We start from the raw sequence: 16264 nt of genomic DNA, 5'->3' as shown, positions 1-16264 counted from the left end.
CATTGCAAAAGTGACCAAAACAGCTCATCAAATCACTTGGTTGCTGAAGAATACGATGACAAGCAGAGACAAGCAGGTTATTGTTCCTCTATATCGAGCCTTGATAAGACCCCATCTAGACTACTGTGCTCAGATTTGGTCACCTAGGTTTCTTCTTGATGGGGAGGAGGTGGAGAGGATCCAGAGGCGAGTGACCAAGATGATAGCAGGTCTGTGGAATGAACCGTATGAGAACAGGTTGAGGATTTGTGGGTTGCAAAAATTGGTTGATAGGCGGAGGAGGGGAGATATGATTGAGACATTCAAATTACTGAAGGGTTTCTATAAAATTAATTCAGAAGATATTTTTGAGTACAGGGCTGGTTGTGGGAGGACTAGGGGACATCCATGGAAACTGGGCAAAAGTGTGGTTAGTAAAGGTGTTAGAGCTGGGTTCTTTACTTTTAGAGTAGTGAATGAGTGGAATGCGCTCCCTGAGTCTGTGGTGGATGCTGTGACAGTGAATGAGTTTAAGGCGAGGTATGATAGATACTGTATGAATGTCAAATAGTTGTGATGAATATGATTTGGGGCCTCCCTCGATGAGTCCAATGACTCCCTGGAGTTGCCCATAATAATAGTAATATACTTGCTTGAGCTGGTATGTGGTAAGTCATACACGTAGATGTTAAAGAGTAAAGGGGCTAACACAGAGCCCTGTGGGAGACCGTTCTGAAGGAATCTGAGCCTGCTCTTTTTTCAACCAATATGGATCTGGATCTTTCTGTTGGAGAGAATGGATTCAAAAAGCTGGAAAGTTTTTTTGCACCTTAAAATATTTCCTAGCTTTAGGAGGCATCCCCTAATCCAGACTGTGTCATAAGCCGATTTTAGGTCAATGAAAGTGGCTCCAGATTTAAATTTCTTCTGGAAGCCATCTTCAATTTGTGTTGTCAGGGCCAGAACCTGGTCACAGCAACTTCTCCCCGCCTGAAGCCAGCTTGTTCAGTTGGGAGTGCTCTTTCGATGGGTGGTGAAATTCTGTTAAGGAGAATTCTTTCGAAGAGCATAAAGGTGGTGCAAAGCAAGGAGATAGGTCGTACATTTTTGACATCATTTGAATCTTTCCCTGGTTTAGGCATAGCAATTATTTTGGCTTCCTAGCTTTAGGAGATTTGGTAGTTTTTCATTGTCGGAGGTTAACATGGTCTATCATACCACTCCTTAAACTCATCCACACACGTTTGCACCTTCATCGTCCTCTCAAACAATGCATTCCATCCTCCTACCATCTCCATGCAAAAAAAAAAAAAATTACTTCTTACCCTTTTACTCGCTATTCCCTTTTGCAACTTCCAGAGATAGTTCCATATCCGTTCCTTCCCTTCATTCTGCCACACGAAAACTTTACTCGGTGGATGAGCTTTGTGTGTGATAGTGTGTGTATCTCCCGTGATGAGTCTTTGAATCCATGGAAGTCTGGCATGAATAATAAAAATAATATCAACATTGTAGACACATGACACATAGACTAATTCAGAGAAAAAGTGTTTATAAAAAAGTTAGTACTACATAATTTAGTTTACATTAATACTGTCATATTATTATGTGCACCCCTGAAAGGTACATATTAGGAATTTGAGTTTGCCTTGTGGATAATTAGTTTTTCTGTTCTCTACCTATTTATTTAATAATAAACCCAAAGGTTTTATTATTAAATGACTACAGATTTAATAATAATACATTTGTAGTTAGTGTTATTTATTTAGGTTACTAAAGGATTTTACAAGATAGGTGCTGCAGAAATTTTTAAATACATGATAGGAGAGAACATGGGATGATTCCCTGGAAATTAAGTGTAGTTAATAGGGATATAAAAACTTGAGTAGTGAATGAGTTTAATGGGTAATCAGAGGCAGCTGTGAGTTAACTATCAATGAATGATTTAACAGAGAAGTATGATAAGCACTGCAGAATTAGCATTGACCTATGATGAGTTCCAAGGCTCTGTGGAGATGCCAAAGTAATAGTTTTTATCCAGTGATATTCACACACTATTTTTTCTTGAATTGTAATCTATTGTTAATGAAAATATGCCTTAAAATAATTTTCTTGGAAGAATGTGATGTAAGACTTTTTGAAGGTACAGAAGCTTTTCTGAAGCACTTTAGCTGTGGCCTTACATAAAAGTTGCTTCTTTTTGCCAGCCTTGTTGGCTGATTGGTTAGCATATTTGCTCTCCAGCTAAAAGGTTGCAGATTCAAATCTTGCTGTGGGCATGGGTGGTGGTGGTGGGTTGTAGATGATGATGGTAGTTGCAGTTCGTTGGTGGATTTGAGTGGTGGAGACAGACAGTTGTAGAGTAGGTGTCCTCCCTCGAGGTGTCATGTAATAATAATATAATATACTAAAGGATGGTTTTGAAAATCCTACATCTGAGATTTATGTAATACTTTTGCACCAATGACATTTCACATGACTAGTTACTTGTTCACTGTAATTCTTGATGGTATATTTAGTAAAGCAATTAGTGTGATAGTGAAAAGGTGTGGTTTGAATCCCAAACCTTTTTCAAAAATGGAATGTGTTAATTATTACAGCAAATGCTACTATAACAATGTATTGAAAAGTCCTGCCAGGGCCCTACAGGTACAATTTTGTGCTCCAACAAGTGTGCTGTAGTGAAAACCTAATGTATGTGTGAGTACTGTGTAAATCATTGTTCTTCATATCAAAGTGGGATTTCTCTGGAGGAAGGGAAAAAATCCTGTATACTTGCCACTAAATCCTTCATCTCCAACCATGCCCTTAGAACCAGCTGTTCCTCTGTGACCAGGATAACCAGGATGTCCTAGTTCGCCCATGATGCCTGGAAGTCCAACTGCACCAGAAAATCCAAGCGGTCCATGAGTACCAGGAAGACCTGGTGGACCTTGTGGTCCAGGATCACCAGGTGGTCCAGATAAATCAATATCTTCTAGCTTAAAAGGCTCTCCCATTTCTCCCTGATCACCTATAAGAAAATAAAGAAAAGCAAATAAATACAGTACAGTTCCAGTTATTTGACTTCTCTTAAGTGGCAGTATAAATATTTTATTCTTTCAATTGTATGAGACTTTCCACATGTCAAAATGATAGAACAAGTTACTAGGTTAATGTCAGGAGGAGGGGCATAGGTGTAATCCAATAAGCAAACAATTGAAAAGGCTGAAATATTCAACCAAGCATAAGCTAAAGAAAATCAGTACTCGACATTCCATTTGAGAAAAGTTACTGTTGCAGTGAATATTAATATTTGATAGTTTTAAAAGAATACCCAATAAAAAAAGAAATTCTTTAGTGATAATTAAAATATCCCACACTATTTCAGAACCAAAACTAACAGTACCGCTCTGGTGTAAAAAGCTAATAATATTCAAACAGTAATGCTAATAACCATTTAAAGCATATACTGCATGCTGGAAAAGCCAAATATTCATACAAAATAAAGTGAAATAATTACTCCAGTGATATGACTAAGCAATTAAAATAAACAAGGACAATAAATAACAAGCATACAACATCAGGATCAAGTGCATTTTCTGGGGTTTTTTTCCTTTTGTCTATCATATAAGGATAAACTTAGTGCTATCTCTACCTGATGGTTACGAGTATTTAGGCTTAGGTGCTGCTTTACTTTCATGTTGCATTTTAATCGAATAACTTGCATCACAAAGAGAAATAATTAAACACAGCAGACTTAAAAAACAAGCCTAATCTTAATAAATATGGTTGTATTAAACTTCCCAAAATTTGGGAAACTAATTCTTAGGCCTCTCACCAAACATCTCAGGCTAACCAATAGGGGGAGGGTATCCCCCCCATAGGGCTTTAATCTTTATTCTATCTTATTTCTTTCATTTATTGCTTCTCGTGTGTTTTTGTGTGTTATTACAATTTTAACATTGTATTTCTGATAATGGCTCTGTAACCTAAGACAAAATAGCAAAATTGATTAAACCTGTTTAATTATTTCACTTTATGTTTATCTGGTTCTGTGTGAATTCCCTTTGTGGGAGATAGTACTTTTTAAATCTGCTTATCTTTTCTATCTCCCACAAAGGGTACAGATATAGAAATCGGATCTGTTTAAGTTAGAACAATGACGTAAGGTTTCACATGTTTCTTTTCCTGTTTTGGGTGGTGGGGAATTTGAGCTGAGCTGAAGAAAATACTTATTAATTTATGAATAGTCCGTTTTTCTAGTGCTAAGTTGTTTTCTGGAATACGAGTGTCCATCAGTGGTTGATTTTTGAAGTTAGTTGTTGTCACGATATTGTGTATTTTGGTTACCAAGACGACTGGGTCAGAATCGAATGCATAACGGTGGAAGATAAGACGAAGGATAAGTTTTCATTTGGTTATTTCATTTTATTTATATCTAGTGTACTTAAATGTTCTGTTTGAAATTGTTTGTACTTTTTCTTATAGTTATACTCCCTGATACTTATTTAGCATTTATTTTTTGACACTAATTAGCAACACTATTTTAAATAATGGCGGCAGCGCCAGTTAAAATTATAAATGACATATCGCCAAGTCAATCCCCATTTAAGGAATCCATTTTGTGTGATATCACACAGGATTTTGTAGCATGCGAGACTTTCGGAATGTATGCTTCCTAGCGATTGTATATGTGGCAGGAGAAAGAAGGGGGAAAACGTATATGCACAAAATACAGGCAATTTGAGGAACTTGGTGATTTAGAAATTACCATAACTGACCTCGTTGACACTATAACTGACCTCGTTGAATCAGAGACAGGAGATTTTCCATGTAGAGAGATGACGGGTATGATAGAGGGCGAGAGAAGTATGGATAAAATAATAGTGGGGGAGTTGAATGATTCTGAAGTTTTAGGAGATAGTCTCAATTGGGAGGATGAATAGCAAACAAGAATGGCTGACTTACAGAGAGAGATAGATGAGCTGAAAGAGCAGGTGGAATGTCTGGGGAATGAGATGAGAATTGTGAAAGATGAAATTAAGTGAATGGAAGAGACGAATGTGATGCGAATCAGAGGAGGAGTGAGAGAGAGTTATGGGAATGAGAGTTTAACCTGCAAAATAACCCTACTAATATATGATATTGGATATCTCAATTGTCTGAAGTGCATAATTTGACATTTACTAACACTGAATAGACAGCCATTTTCACATATCCACAATTCCCACCTATTCAAATCATTCTGCAAGTATTGCATATTAGCCACATTCCTGATTACCCTGCTTATCGTTGTATTATCAGCAAACAGCTGTATCCTTCCCAATGTCATTAATATATAAATATTGAATAACAATGGATCAATGATTGATCCCTGTTCCTTTCCTTCATGCTTACAGCGATCATAATTCATCATAAAAATCATTGAAACAACTACCATGTTAGAGTAATACTTCAGTTTAATATAAGCCAAAATCACTTGACGTTTTGACCTTCATATTAAGGTCATCATCTGGAATATACAAATATATATATACAAAGAAACAAGCTGCACTACCTACATGGTATGCTAAAGTTACATCGATTAGGTCAACCATTAAAACTATTGGTCTGACCTCTGGTGGAAAAAAACCATACAAATCGAGGATTTTGAAAGCATATGGTGTGAGGTAGAGGTGGGCAAGACAGGATATTTGGTGGTTTGTTGCTACAAGCCAAGCAGCAGGAGATGGATAGGCAGTTGAGCTTGGCAAGTGCAAGAAGAATGATTATTATGGGAGATTTTAACTACAGCAGTACAAGTTGGGAAGAGGAAAATGCATGTAATAATAAGGGAATGGAATGGAATTTCTAGAATTCTTGAGGGACAAATGTCTTAGGCAACATGTAATAGAGTGAACAAGAGGTTCAAGAGTTTTGGATTTGGTTATAGCATCAGAAGAGCTGATAATAACTGAGATGATATCTCTCCCACCAGTTGGAGAGAGTGACCATATGGTTTTGACTTGGAAAATGAATAGACATGCAGGAGTATCAAAGAGATGGAAACATATGTGGAATTATAAAGCAGGTGATTACAATAGTCTTAGACGCCAACTTGGGGAAGTTTCGTGGATGGAGGAATTGGAAAGCCGGGATATCATTAGTGCGTGGGAAATTGTGAAGGTATATTTGTTAGCAGCAATGGTAAGCTGTATTCCACGAGTGAAGAAGAGGACACAATTTGGAGTAAAGTGGATAACAAACAATCATCCACTAAACAGGAGCTACATGTGAAAAAGAGGCTATGGAAGAGATATAAGGAGACAGGTGAAGAGAAGATGCATGAAGAATATAAGATACAGGCCAGAAGAGTGACTAATATGGTGAGGAAGGCAAAACTGGAATAAGAGAAAAGATTGGCCCTTAGATCCAAGGAAAATCCTACGGAATTTTTTAGCTATATAGCCAGTAGGAGGAGAAATGACTGTGGAAGAATGACATTGTGGGAAAAAAATGGGAATAGAGTGACTGATGCAGAGGACATTGTGGAATAATTCAATAAACCCTTTAGTGGAGTATTTCATCCTGGAGGAGTCAATTTGAATACTAGAGGGATAGAGCAGGTTCGAGGTTTAGAGGTGCAGGAGGAGAGTGGATTCCACATACTGAGTACTCTCAATGTTCATAAAGCTGTGGGACTGGATGGTATTTCATCACGAGTTTTGAGAGAATGTGCTAAGAAGCTGGCAGTGCCCTTTACCTGGCTTTTCAATGAAAGTCTGGCTGTGGGAAAGGTGTCCATGGAATGGAAGGAAGGTAAGATAGTGCCATTGCATATGGGTGGTAGCAGACTAGAAGTGTCTAATTATAGGCCAGTTTGTGTGTCATCAGTAGTTAGTAAGATCTTCGAGAAAGTAGTGAGGATCCGTATACAGCATTGGGCAGATGGGGGTAATGTTATCTGTGAGAGTCAACATGGATTTGTGAAGGAGCACTCTTGTTTTGGCAATATGCTAGCCTTTTATGATAAAGTTACAAGAGCATTAGATGAGGGAAAGGCATATACTGCCATTTTCCTAGACTTAGCAAAGGCATTTGACGGGGTGCCACATGATAAGCTGATATTTAAGTTGCAGCACAGGGGTCTGGATGTCAGATTGGTCAACTAGATTCAGGATGGGCTGTCCAATAGGTATCAGAGTTGTGTATGGTGGGGCAGAGGGTTACAAGTGGAGTTCCACAGGGCTCAGTACTGGGACCTATATTGTTTATCCTTTATATCAATGACATTGTCCGTGGATTGCAAGGTGATATTTGGTTGTTTGCGGATGATGCTAAGCTGGGAAGGGTTATTAGTAAGAGTGCAGATGTGGTAGCCCTGCAAGAGGATTTGAATAAGCTAGATAGATGGGCTAATGAATAGGGGATGTCAGTTTAATGCAGCAAAACGTAAGGTCTTCAGGTTTGGGACACATCGATGGGACACTGCACACTCTATGGGAGGAGTTAAACTGAGGAAGTAGGAGAGACAAGAGATCTGGGTTTGATGATTGATAGAAACCTGAAATTTAGGGGACATATTGCAAAGGTAATGAAGGGAACGCAGAGGATTTCTGCAATAATGAGAAGGACACTGACCTGCAGAAATAAAATGGTTATCATTCCGTTGTATAAGACTCTGATCAGACCCACACTTAGACTATTGTTCTCGGATCTGGTCCCCAGGATTTGAAGGGGGTAAATTAACTGTGGAAAGGATACAAAGGCAGATAACAAAGATGGTGTTGGGACTGTACAATGTTAGTTATGAGGATTGGCTGAGGGAGTGTGGACCGCAGAGTTTGGTAGATAGAAGAAGGAGGGTGATATGATTGAGACTTTTAGACTGTTGAGAGGTGGTTACAGGGTTGACACTGGGGAGTTCTTTTGCTTGGTTGAACAGTGGGAAATAGTCATGACAAGGCGCCATTCCTGGAAGTTACGAAAGGAAACTGTGAGAAAGAGGGTGAGGAGTGGTATGATAGACTTTGTATTTCCTAGGAGGGACCTCCCTCGATGAGTCTTGATAGACGTGTTTCTTAGAAAGGACCTCCCACGATGAGTCTTTTGGCTCCATGGAGGCCTGAATAATAATAATAATAATAATTGTAATATAGTCTGTGCTGAAACAACTCATGAAGGGCTCTTGTCTTGTCCTGTCCCAATGAACTCTGTTTAGTGTCGATAGCATGCTCCTCAAGTCCAGAATGTTCCAGCTCAGTATTTAATATAAGACTTATATTCTTCTAGATGAATAGTCTACATTAAAGTTTATGTGAGTTTTCCTCCACTTTTATGTCAGATGAGCAACAAGATCTGCTTTTCTTCATCTAGAAGAACACAAGTCATATTAAATACCATGAGCCGATGATCTACATCTATCCATTTTGTGGGTAGATAGTAAAGATTAGCAGGTTTAGAAAGTACTGACTTTATTTGGTCTATGTATATATTTATACAATTGTGGACTTGAAGAGCATGCTATAATATTAAACATAGAGCTCATTGTAAGAGAACAAGAGTCCTTCATTTGTCGTTTTCTCATAGAATGTCTTGATAAAGAAAGGTGTGAAACTAAGTTAAGGGGATAATAAATCCTGTATTATTTTATTTTACAGCCGGGTACGAAACTCGGAGATTGAAATCTAAGAGTTTCATGCCAAAGAACTATCGGCAAGTCCAAGCGTAAGTCATCACTTGGGTAGTGCAACACTAGGCAACTCATGTCAAAGGTGGAGCAAGCTCCGTCATCATCCTTAATATTTTCTCATAATGTAAAACGCAGCTCCTAGGAGATGTATTACTGTTTTACATTATGAGGAGAGGTCACTACCCAGACAGGTTTCGACCTTTATTGAGGTCTCATCGGTGAGTAGTTAGACCCTGGAATATCAAGGTTTAAGTGAACCGAACTTACATATACCCCTAGTAACAAACTGCCAGACTGGTGTACCCATATATTATTATTACTATGATAATGTTTTACATTATGAGAAAATATTAAGGATAGTGATGAAGCTTGCTCCACCTTTGACACGAGTTGCCTAGTATTGTGCTACCCAAGTGATGACTTATGCTTGGACTCGCCGATAGTTCTTTGGCATGAAACTCTTAAATTTCGATTGATTTCGATCTCCGAGTTTCGTACCCAGCTGTAAAATAAAATAATATGGGATTTATTATCCCCTTAACTTAATTTAGGTCGCTGGAAAAATAGCATTTTGGCTCTTTATCATAGTAATAATAATATATGGGTACACCGGTCTGGCAATTCGTTAGAAGGGGTATATGTAAGTTCGGTTCACTTAAACCTTGATATTCCATGGTCTACCTACTCAGTGATGAGACCTCAATAAAGGTCGAAACCGGTCTGGGTAGTGACCTCTCCTCATAATGTAAAACAGTAATACATCTCCTAGGAGCTGCGTTTTACATTATGAGAAAATATTAAGGATGGTGACGGAGCTTGCTCCACCTTTGACATGAGTTGCCTAGTTGGTACTACCCAAGTGATGACATACGCTTGGACTCGCCGATAGTTCTTCGGCATGAAACTCTTAGATTTTGATGGATTTTGATCTCTGAGTTTCATACCCGGCTGTAAAATAAAATAATATGGGATTTATTATCCCCTTAACTTAATTTAGGTAGCCGGAGAAATAGCCTTTTGGCTCTTTATTAAAGGTGTGAAACCTTACTTCATTGTGCTTACTTAAACAGATCCAATGGTCTATGTCTATCCCTTTTGTGGGAGGATAAGAAAGATTAGCAGATTTGAAAAGTACTAACTTTATTTGGTTTATGTATATATTAATATAATTTTTATTTTTTTAAAATAAGGAAATTTTTGATATTTTTTTAGTTATCTTACATTAGATACTCAGGTGCTGCTTTTTGGAATTGTCTGTTATTGTTTAATTGCCATTCTGTGATATTGTACTGATGATGCCTATGATACTTAGGCAAAAATTCTATGTTAATAAAGTTTATGTGAATTTTCCTCCATTTTTATTATTCTCTTCATTTGCAAAAGCACATGACAAGGTACTGAATGGAACTATTACATTCTGCTGGTGATGTGTATAAGAGGGTGGCTAAAGGCAAGATATCAGAGAGTAGAGTCCAGGAGAAGGTATGTAACTAGCTGTGCAATAGGGCCCTGTACTCATGTCACTTTTAATTTGTACATTAATGATAAAGGAAATGACATGGCAAAGGGATATATTTAGTTGTTTGCTGTGGATGCAAACAACTAAAGATCTTGGAGGATGATTTAAATACTGACAGTATGGGCAAAAGAGAATGGCTTCGGTTTAATGTGACAAAGTGTAAAGTTATACATTTTGGGAAGAAGAGATTGAGCTCTGTACTGCACTGATGAAACTGAGCAGCAGGAAATTGATGAGACTAGGGAATTGGGAATGCTCATGGATTGAGTTTAAGGTCAAAGGGCATATTGCAAAAGTGACTAACATATGCTATTATTATGTGACACCTCCAAGGAGTTCAGACTCATCGAGGGAGGACACCTACTCTACAACTGTCTCCACCACTCAATACCATATGTTATTTAGTTAATGAAAAACACATTACTGTAAGGATAAGACATTGTACCTCTTTATGAGACTTTGATATGGCTTCATATGGACTACTACACACAATCTTGTCATTTGAGTTTTTGGGGGGTGAGGAAGATATGAAGAAGATTCAGCCATGAATATAGTCACAGATCTGTGGAATGCTCCTTAAGAAAACAGGTTGAAAGTCTGTGAGTTAAAGAATTTGACTGATAAGCAGAAAAGGGGAGATCTTATGTCTTTGTAATATCTGTAAATTATTAAATATTTAAAGGTTTTTATAGAATGGACATAGAGGAAATTTTTCAGTACATAACTAGTGGAGGAATTAGGGATCATTTCTGGAAATTAGCCGGTGGAGACTAGATTTTTGTTGCGTGGAATGAGTAATGAATGAGTTCGATGCAAAGTATAATGCATATTGTGTACATGAAGGTTACTGTCCTTGTTGAAACATTTAGGATCTTCTTCAGTGAGTTGAAGGACACTTCAGAGAAATGCCCATGTAATAATAAATAATAATAATAGTTAGTGCACTGTAATTGCAGTAATTAATTTCTGTAATACATATATTAATAGATTTACATTAAATATATCAGTTAATCAGATCACTGTTATACATTGAAAGCAAGAATTATGAATGATATGTTAGCAGAAATGTGTGAAGAGAAAGTAGTGCAGTTAATATGTGGAATGAGTTTGAAGAAAGAATTGAACTGTATAAGAGTGATGGACTGCATGTGAATGGTTTTGGTGAGAATCATTTGGAAAGAGACTGCTGCTGGAAGGAAGAGTAAAGAGTGCAGAGAATGAATCTGAAGAAGTAAGAACAGATGTGAAAGAGCAGGAGAGTAAGGAGAGATTGAAATCATGTTTATGAAATGAAGTGAGTAGCACAAGTGTAGGGAATGAGAGAAATGTGCAAGAAAAACAGGAAGAGAGTTGAGGTGGAGAGGAGAACACAGCATGAGAAAAGATGCTCAAAGAGAATGTAAATGCATGTGTAGACAAGAAGGAAAGGGGATGACCTGGGGACAGAGAACACGTGAGGACTTTGAGAGTCTCGGATTTGATTTTCTCATCAAAGGATTTTATTATAAATGAGGTATCAAGTCTTCCTCCAGTTGGTGAAAGTGACCATGCAGGGAAAACTGTTGAATTTGAAGAAAGTTCTGAGATGAGTAATGAGAAAAAGAAATGGCTTGAAGAAGTCTCATCTAATAAATGGTAGGAGTGAACTGTTATCATGTTGGAAGCTTAATGGATTGTATACAGCACTCAGAAAGGATTAAAACAGAATTTAATACTTCCTATATTTCGTCTCAGTCACTGAGACATCTTCAGGGATTACAGAAAAAACTAATGTAATATATATACAAATAACACACAATACTAAGCCCAACCATGTGGGTGACACTAAAGTCCTATCTAGGTGGAGAGCCCTCTAAGGGCAGTTGTAGATGGCCTGGAATGTAAAGTGGGACCACTGGTGATAAGCGTTTTCCCAAATCTTAGGAAGCTTAATGCAACCATATTTGTTAAGATTTGGTTGATTTGCAACCACGACTATGGTCAGTCAGGCCTGGCTGACCATGTCTTGGATACAACCCACAGGATCTCATGGGAAAAAACCACCATGCTCCACCACAGCAAATTCAAAAAAGAGGGAATATTCTTAGAATCAACAGCAGCTCTCAGGAATCAACAAATCTTAACAAATATGGTTACATTAAGCTTCCAAAGATTTGGGGAACACTTATCACTGGAGGTCCCACTTTACATTCCAGGCCACCTACCACTGCCCTTAGAGGGCGCTCCACCTAGATAGCACAGTGTCATCCACATGGTTGGGCTTAGTATTGTGTGTTATTTGTATGCATGTTACATTAGTTTTTTCTGTAATCCCTGAAGATGTCTCAGTGACTGAGATGAAATATAGGAAGTATTAAATTCTGTTTTAATCCTTTCTGAGTGCTGTATACAATCCATTAAGCCTCCAACATAATGTCCTCACAGAACTTAAGCCTCTACACACGGAGTGAACTGTTATCTTTGTATATGAATGCTAAAAGTATTAAAAACAATAGATCAAACAGCTGCATTCATTGAGTTCGTTCACCCAAAAATTGTTGGAATAAGTGAGACATAGTTGGATGAGGATGACATCCTGACAGGAACAATGATGGAAGGGTACGATGTGTTTTGTTAAGATAGAAAGGGTAAAAAGGGAGATGGAGTGCTATTGATGATAGAAAAAGAGTTATGTTTATATAAGGCAGAGATGCAAGATTAAAATAGTGTTTTGAGGCAGAATGGTGTGAGATAAAGGTGAATAGAATGAAATACTTGTTTGGATGTTGCTATAGACCTAGTAATGTGTAGGGTACTGACTAGGAAATGTATAAGCAAATTAGGAAAAGAATGTTCATTATGGATAATTTTAATTATGGCAATATAGATTGGGATCATGAGATAGCAACCAGAAGTAAAGAAAATGAGTTTCTTGAGTTTTTGATGGACAACTACCTCAGGCTGTATGTAGCAGAGAACTCATGAAGACTTCATGAACACATGAAGATTAGAGAGTCTTGGATTTGATTTTCTCATCAAAGGATTTTATTATAAACGAGGTATCAAGTCTCCCTCCAGTTGGTGAAAGTGACTATGAAGTGATTACTGGAGTGTTTGCCAACCATGTGGGGACTTTTGTGGGGAAAGGATATATGTGGAATTACAAGACTGGTAATTATGTGATGCTCAGGAGACAGTTTGCAGCTGTAGCATGGAATGAAAAGTTGGGTGGAAAGGAGATCAATGCTACTTGTGTGATATTCAAGAACTATCTAGAAGAAGCAGTGTTAAAATGGATGTGAAATGGATTAATGAAGAAATTAAGCATGCACTACAGAGGGGGGAAAAACATTATTGAGGAAACATACAAGGAGTGGTAATCAATTCCATGAATAATAAAAAGAAAGAAAAAGGGTGACTTGGTTAAGGATAGCATTAGTTTAGTATGAGCAGCTGTTAGCTAATGAAGCAAAAAAAAAAAATCTTCACAAGAGTTCTTTTAATATGTAGTTAGCAAAAAAAAAAAAAAAAAAAAAAAAGTGATTATGGTATGATGGTTTTGATTGGGGGGTGCTTAAGGGTCAAAGCAATATAACTGAGAGGAGACCTCCACATAGCCTTTAAAGAACCGACCAGGGCTTCTGACCTAATGTCCAATACTCACCTTCTCGTGGTGCACCCTGTTGGTTATCTACTTTGATACTGAACAAACGAGGATGGGCTGGCAATTTGGGATTTAGCCGACCAAATTGTATTCTTATTGGTTAAACCAAAATAAAAAAATGATAGTACAACATGACAAAATTTCATGCCGGCTGGGGCGTCGCCCGGTTAAACAAGGCCCCCAGTTGTTTTCGCCAGGGAACCAGGGCGAACAGCGAAAAGTCAGCTACTGGAACAAATCTGAAAACAAACCCCAACTCAACATCACCAGAGTTAAAGATCGGTACTATCAACGTAAGAAGCCTGAATGGCAAAGAAATGGAGCTAGCTGAGGAATTAGATAAGTACCAGATCAACATAATAGGGGTGATTGAAACAAAAAAGACCAAAACTGGTGAGATCTTTCTGAGCAATAAATACAAAATGTTATATTCAGGCAATGACAATCAAGGAAAAGGAGTAGCCATAATATTCAACACAAAATACGAGGCTAATCTTCATGAATGGCGGTCAGTCTCAAGTAGAGTAATGTGGGCAAATATGAGAATAGGGAACTGGACAATGAGACTTATTTGTGCCTATTGTCCCACAGAAGGTTCTACTAAGGTAGAAGTGGAGGAATTTTTTGACGCTTCAGAAAAAGCAACTGACACAATGAAAAAGGAAAAGTTGGTCCTTGTTGGGGATCTAAATAGCAGAGTAGGAAATGATTGTGAGACATACAAAAATATTTTGGGAAAATTTGGAGAAAAGAGCAAAGCTAATAATAATGGCAAATATCTGTTGGATTTCTGCTCAGGACATGGACTGGTTATTACTAACACCATGTTCCAACATAAAAATGCGCACAAATTCACATGGAGAGAAGAGGCTAGGAATAAGAAAAGTCTCATTGATTATGTTATTGTTGATACTGATGTTTTCTCCCTGGTGCAGGATACCAGAGTGTACAGAGGATTTGAAATTGGAAGTGATCCCTATTTAGTCTTGAGCAGGATAAAATTGAATTTCATATTGAAAAGAATAACATGTAAGAAAGTTTTAAAGCGAATAAAAGTTGAGCAGCTCTCAGATGTGAACTGTAGACTAAAATATACAAAGATTACTGAAGAAAAAATGAGAGTTTGAGAACAGGAATCAAACCTTCGAGATTCAGTGGCAAACTCTGAAGAAAACATTGATTGATTCTGCCAGAGAGGCATGTGGTGAGGTTGTCTGCAAGGATAAAAAAAATCAGAACTCCCTGGTGGACACAGGAAGTTAAAGAGACAGTGAAGGAAAAGAAGAAAGCATATCAAAAGTTCCTGTCAAATAAGTCAGCTTGTGCTCTTAGAGAATATAGAGAAACGCAAGAATGCTAAACACTGTGTAAAACTAGCTAAACAAAAGTCATGGGAGGACTTTGGCAAGCACATAGAAAATAAATATTGAGAAGGTGGTAAGAGAGGGAATGAGAGAGAGGTATGGGAATGCTAGCAGACGAGAGGATGGAAACAGTAGGAGAGACGGAATGAGAGAGATATGGAAGTGCTGGAAGAGGAGAGAATGGAAACGGTAGGAGAGATGGAATGAGAGAGAGGTATGGAAATGCTAAAAGACGAGCGGATGGAAACTGTAGTAGGAGAGACAGAATGAGAGAGGGATATGGAAGTGCTAGAAGTGGAGAAAATGGAAACAGTATGAGAGAGGGAATGAGAGAGATGTGTGGGAGTGCTAGAAGAGGAGAGAATGGAAACAGTAGAAGAGAGAGGTATGGGAATGAAAGAAGAGGAGAGAATGGAAACAATAGGAGCGAGGGAATGGTAAGAGGTATAATGTATGGCGACTCAATGATCCGTGGTGTTCAAGATAGGATGCGTGAGGAGTGTTTGCCAGGAGGAACAATAGAAAGGGTGGCTATGGCAATTAAGAGAGGTGAAAGGGTGGATGAGATGATTGTGATGGTAGGAACGAATGACTTGAGTGGTAATGTAAGTCGGGCAGCGAGAGATATGAGATTTTTGCTTGAGACTGTATGGAAGAAGACAGAGAGAGGAAAAATAGTGTGCGTGTTGCCTAGGTATGATAATGATGAGCTGAGCAGAAGAGCGGTGATATTGAATGGCATAATAGCGAGAATGTGTGACAAGAGAGGACTGGTATATGTGGATGCTTGGAGTGCGTTTGAGGAAAGAGAGGAGTTGTATGCGAGAGACCATTTACATTTGAATGAGGAAGGACGTAGGCATCTGGAGAGATTGCTGTTCTGAACGAGTCAGTGTGTCCCAGGGAGGATGATAGCAGGGGTGGCCTCTTGTGGGAATGGATACTTGGGAGAAGGGAGACAATGTCAGGTAACACTGAGCCCAGTGGAGTCTAGAAGGGATAAGGCTGGGTATAGAAACAATGGCATTTATATGCTGTATACTAATGCCAGGAGTATCCGGAATAAAGGAGAGGAATTGGTGGCGCAGATAGCATCAGCCTGGCCA

At 38.3% G+C, this 16264-nt stretch overlaps 1 protein-coding gene across 1 annotated transcript in view; it reads right to left on the bottom strand.

The window, feature by feature from the left end:
* LOC150100817 (uncharacterized) overlaps positions 1-16264 on the bottom strand; it is a 975156-nt gene that overhangs the window by 60635 nt on the left and 898257 nt on the right. Inside the window, exon 37 of the mRNA XM_090401910.1 lies at positions 2759-2992. Within this exon, the coding sequence (XP_090258036.1) occupies positions 2759-2992 (234 nt within the window). The remainder of the gene's footprint in view (positions 1-2758; positions 2993-16264) is intronic.

The sequence above is a fragment of the Typopeltis vanoorti genome, chromosome 12 (genome assembly GCF_054136105.1).
Source record: "Typopeltis vanoorti isolate ZY-2024b chromosome 12, IOZ_Tvanoo_1.0, whole genome shotgun sequence".
Lineage (NCBI taxonomy): Eukaryota > Metazoa > Arthropoda > Arachnida > Uropygi > Thelyphonidae > Typopeltis > Typopeltis vanoorti.
Note: the sequence above shows the minus strand (reverse complement) of the source record. Positions and strands in the feature narration are given on the sequence as shown.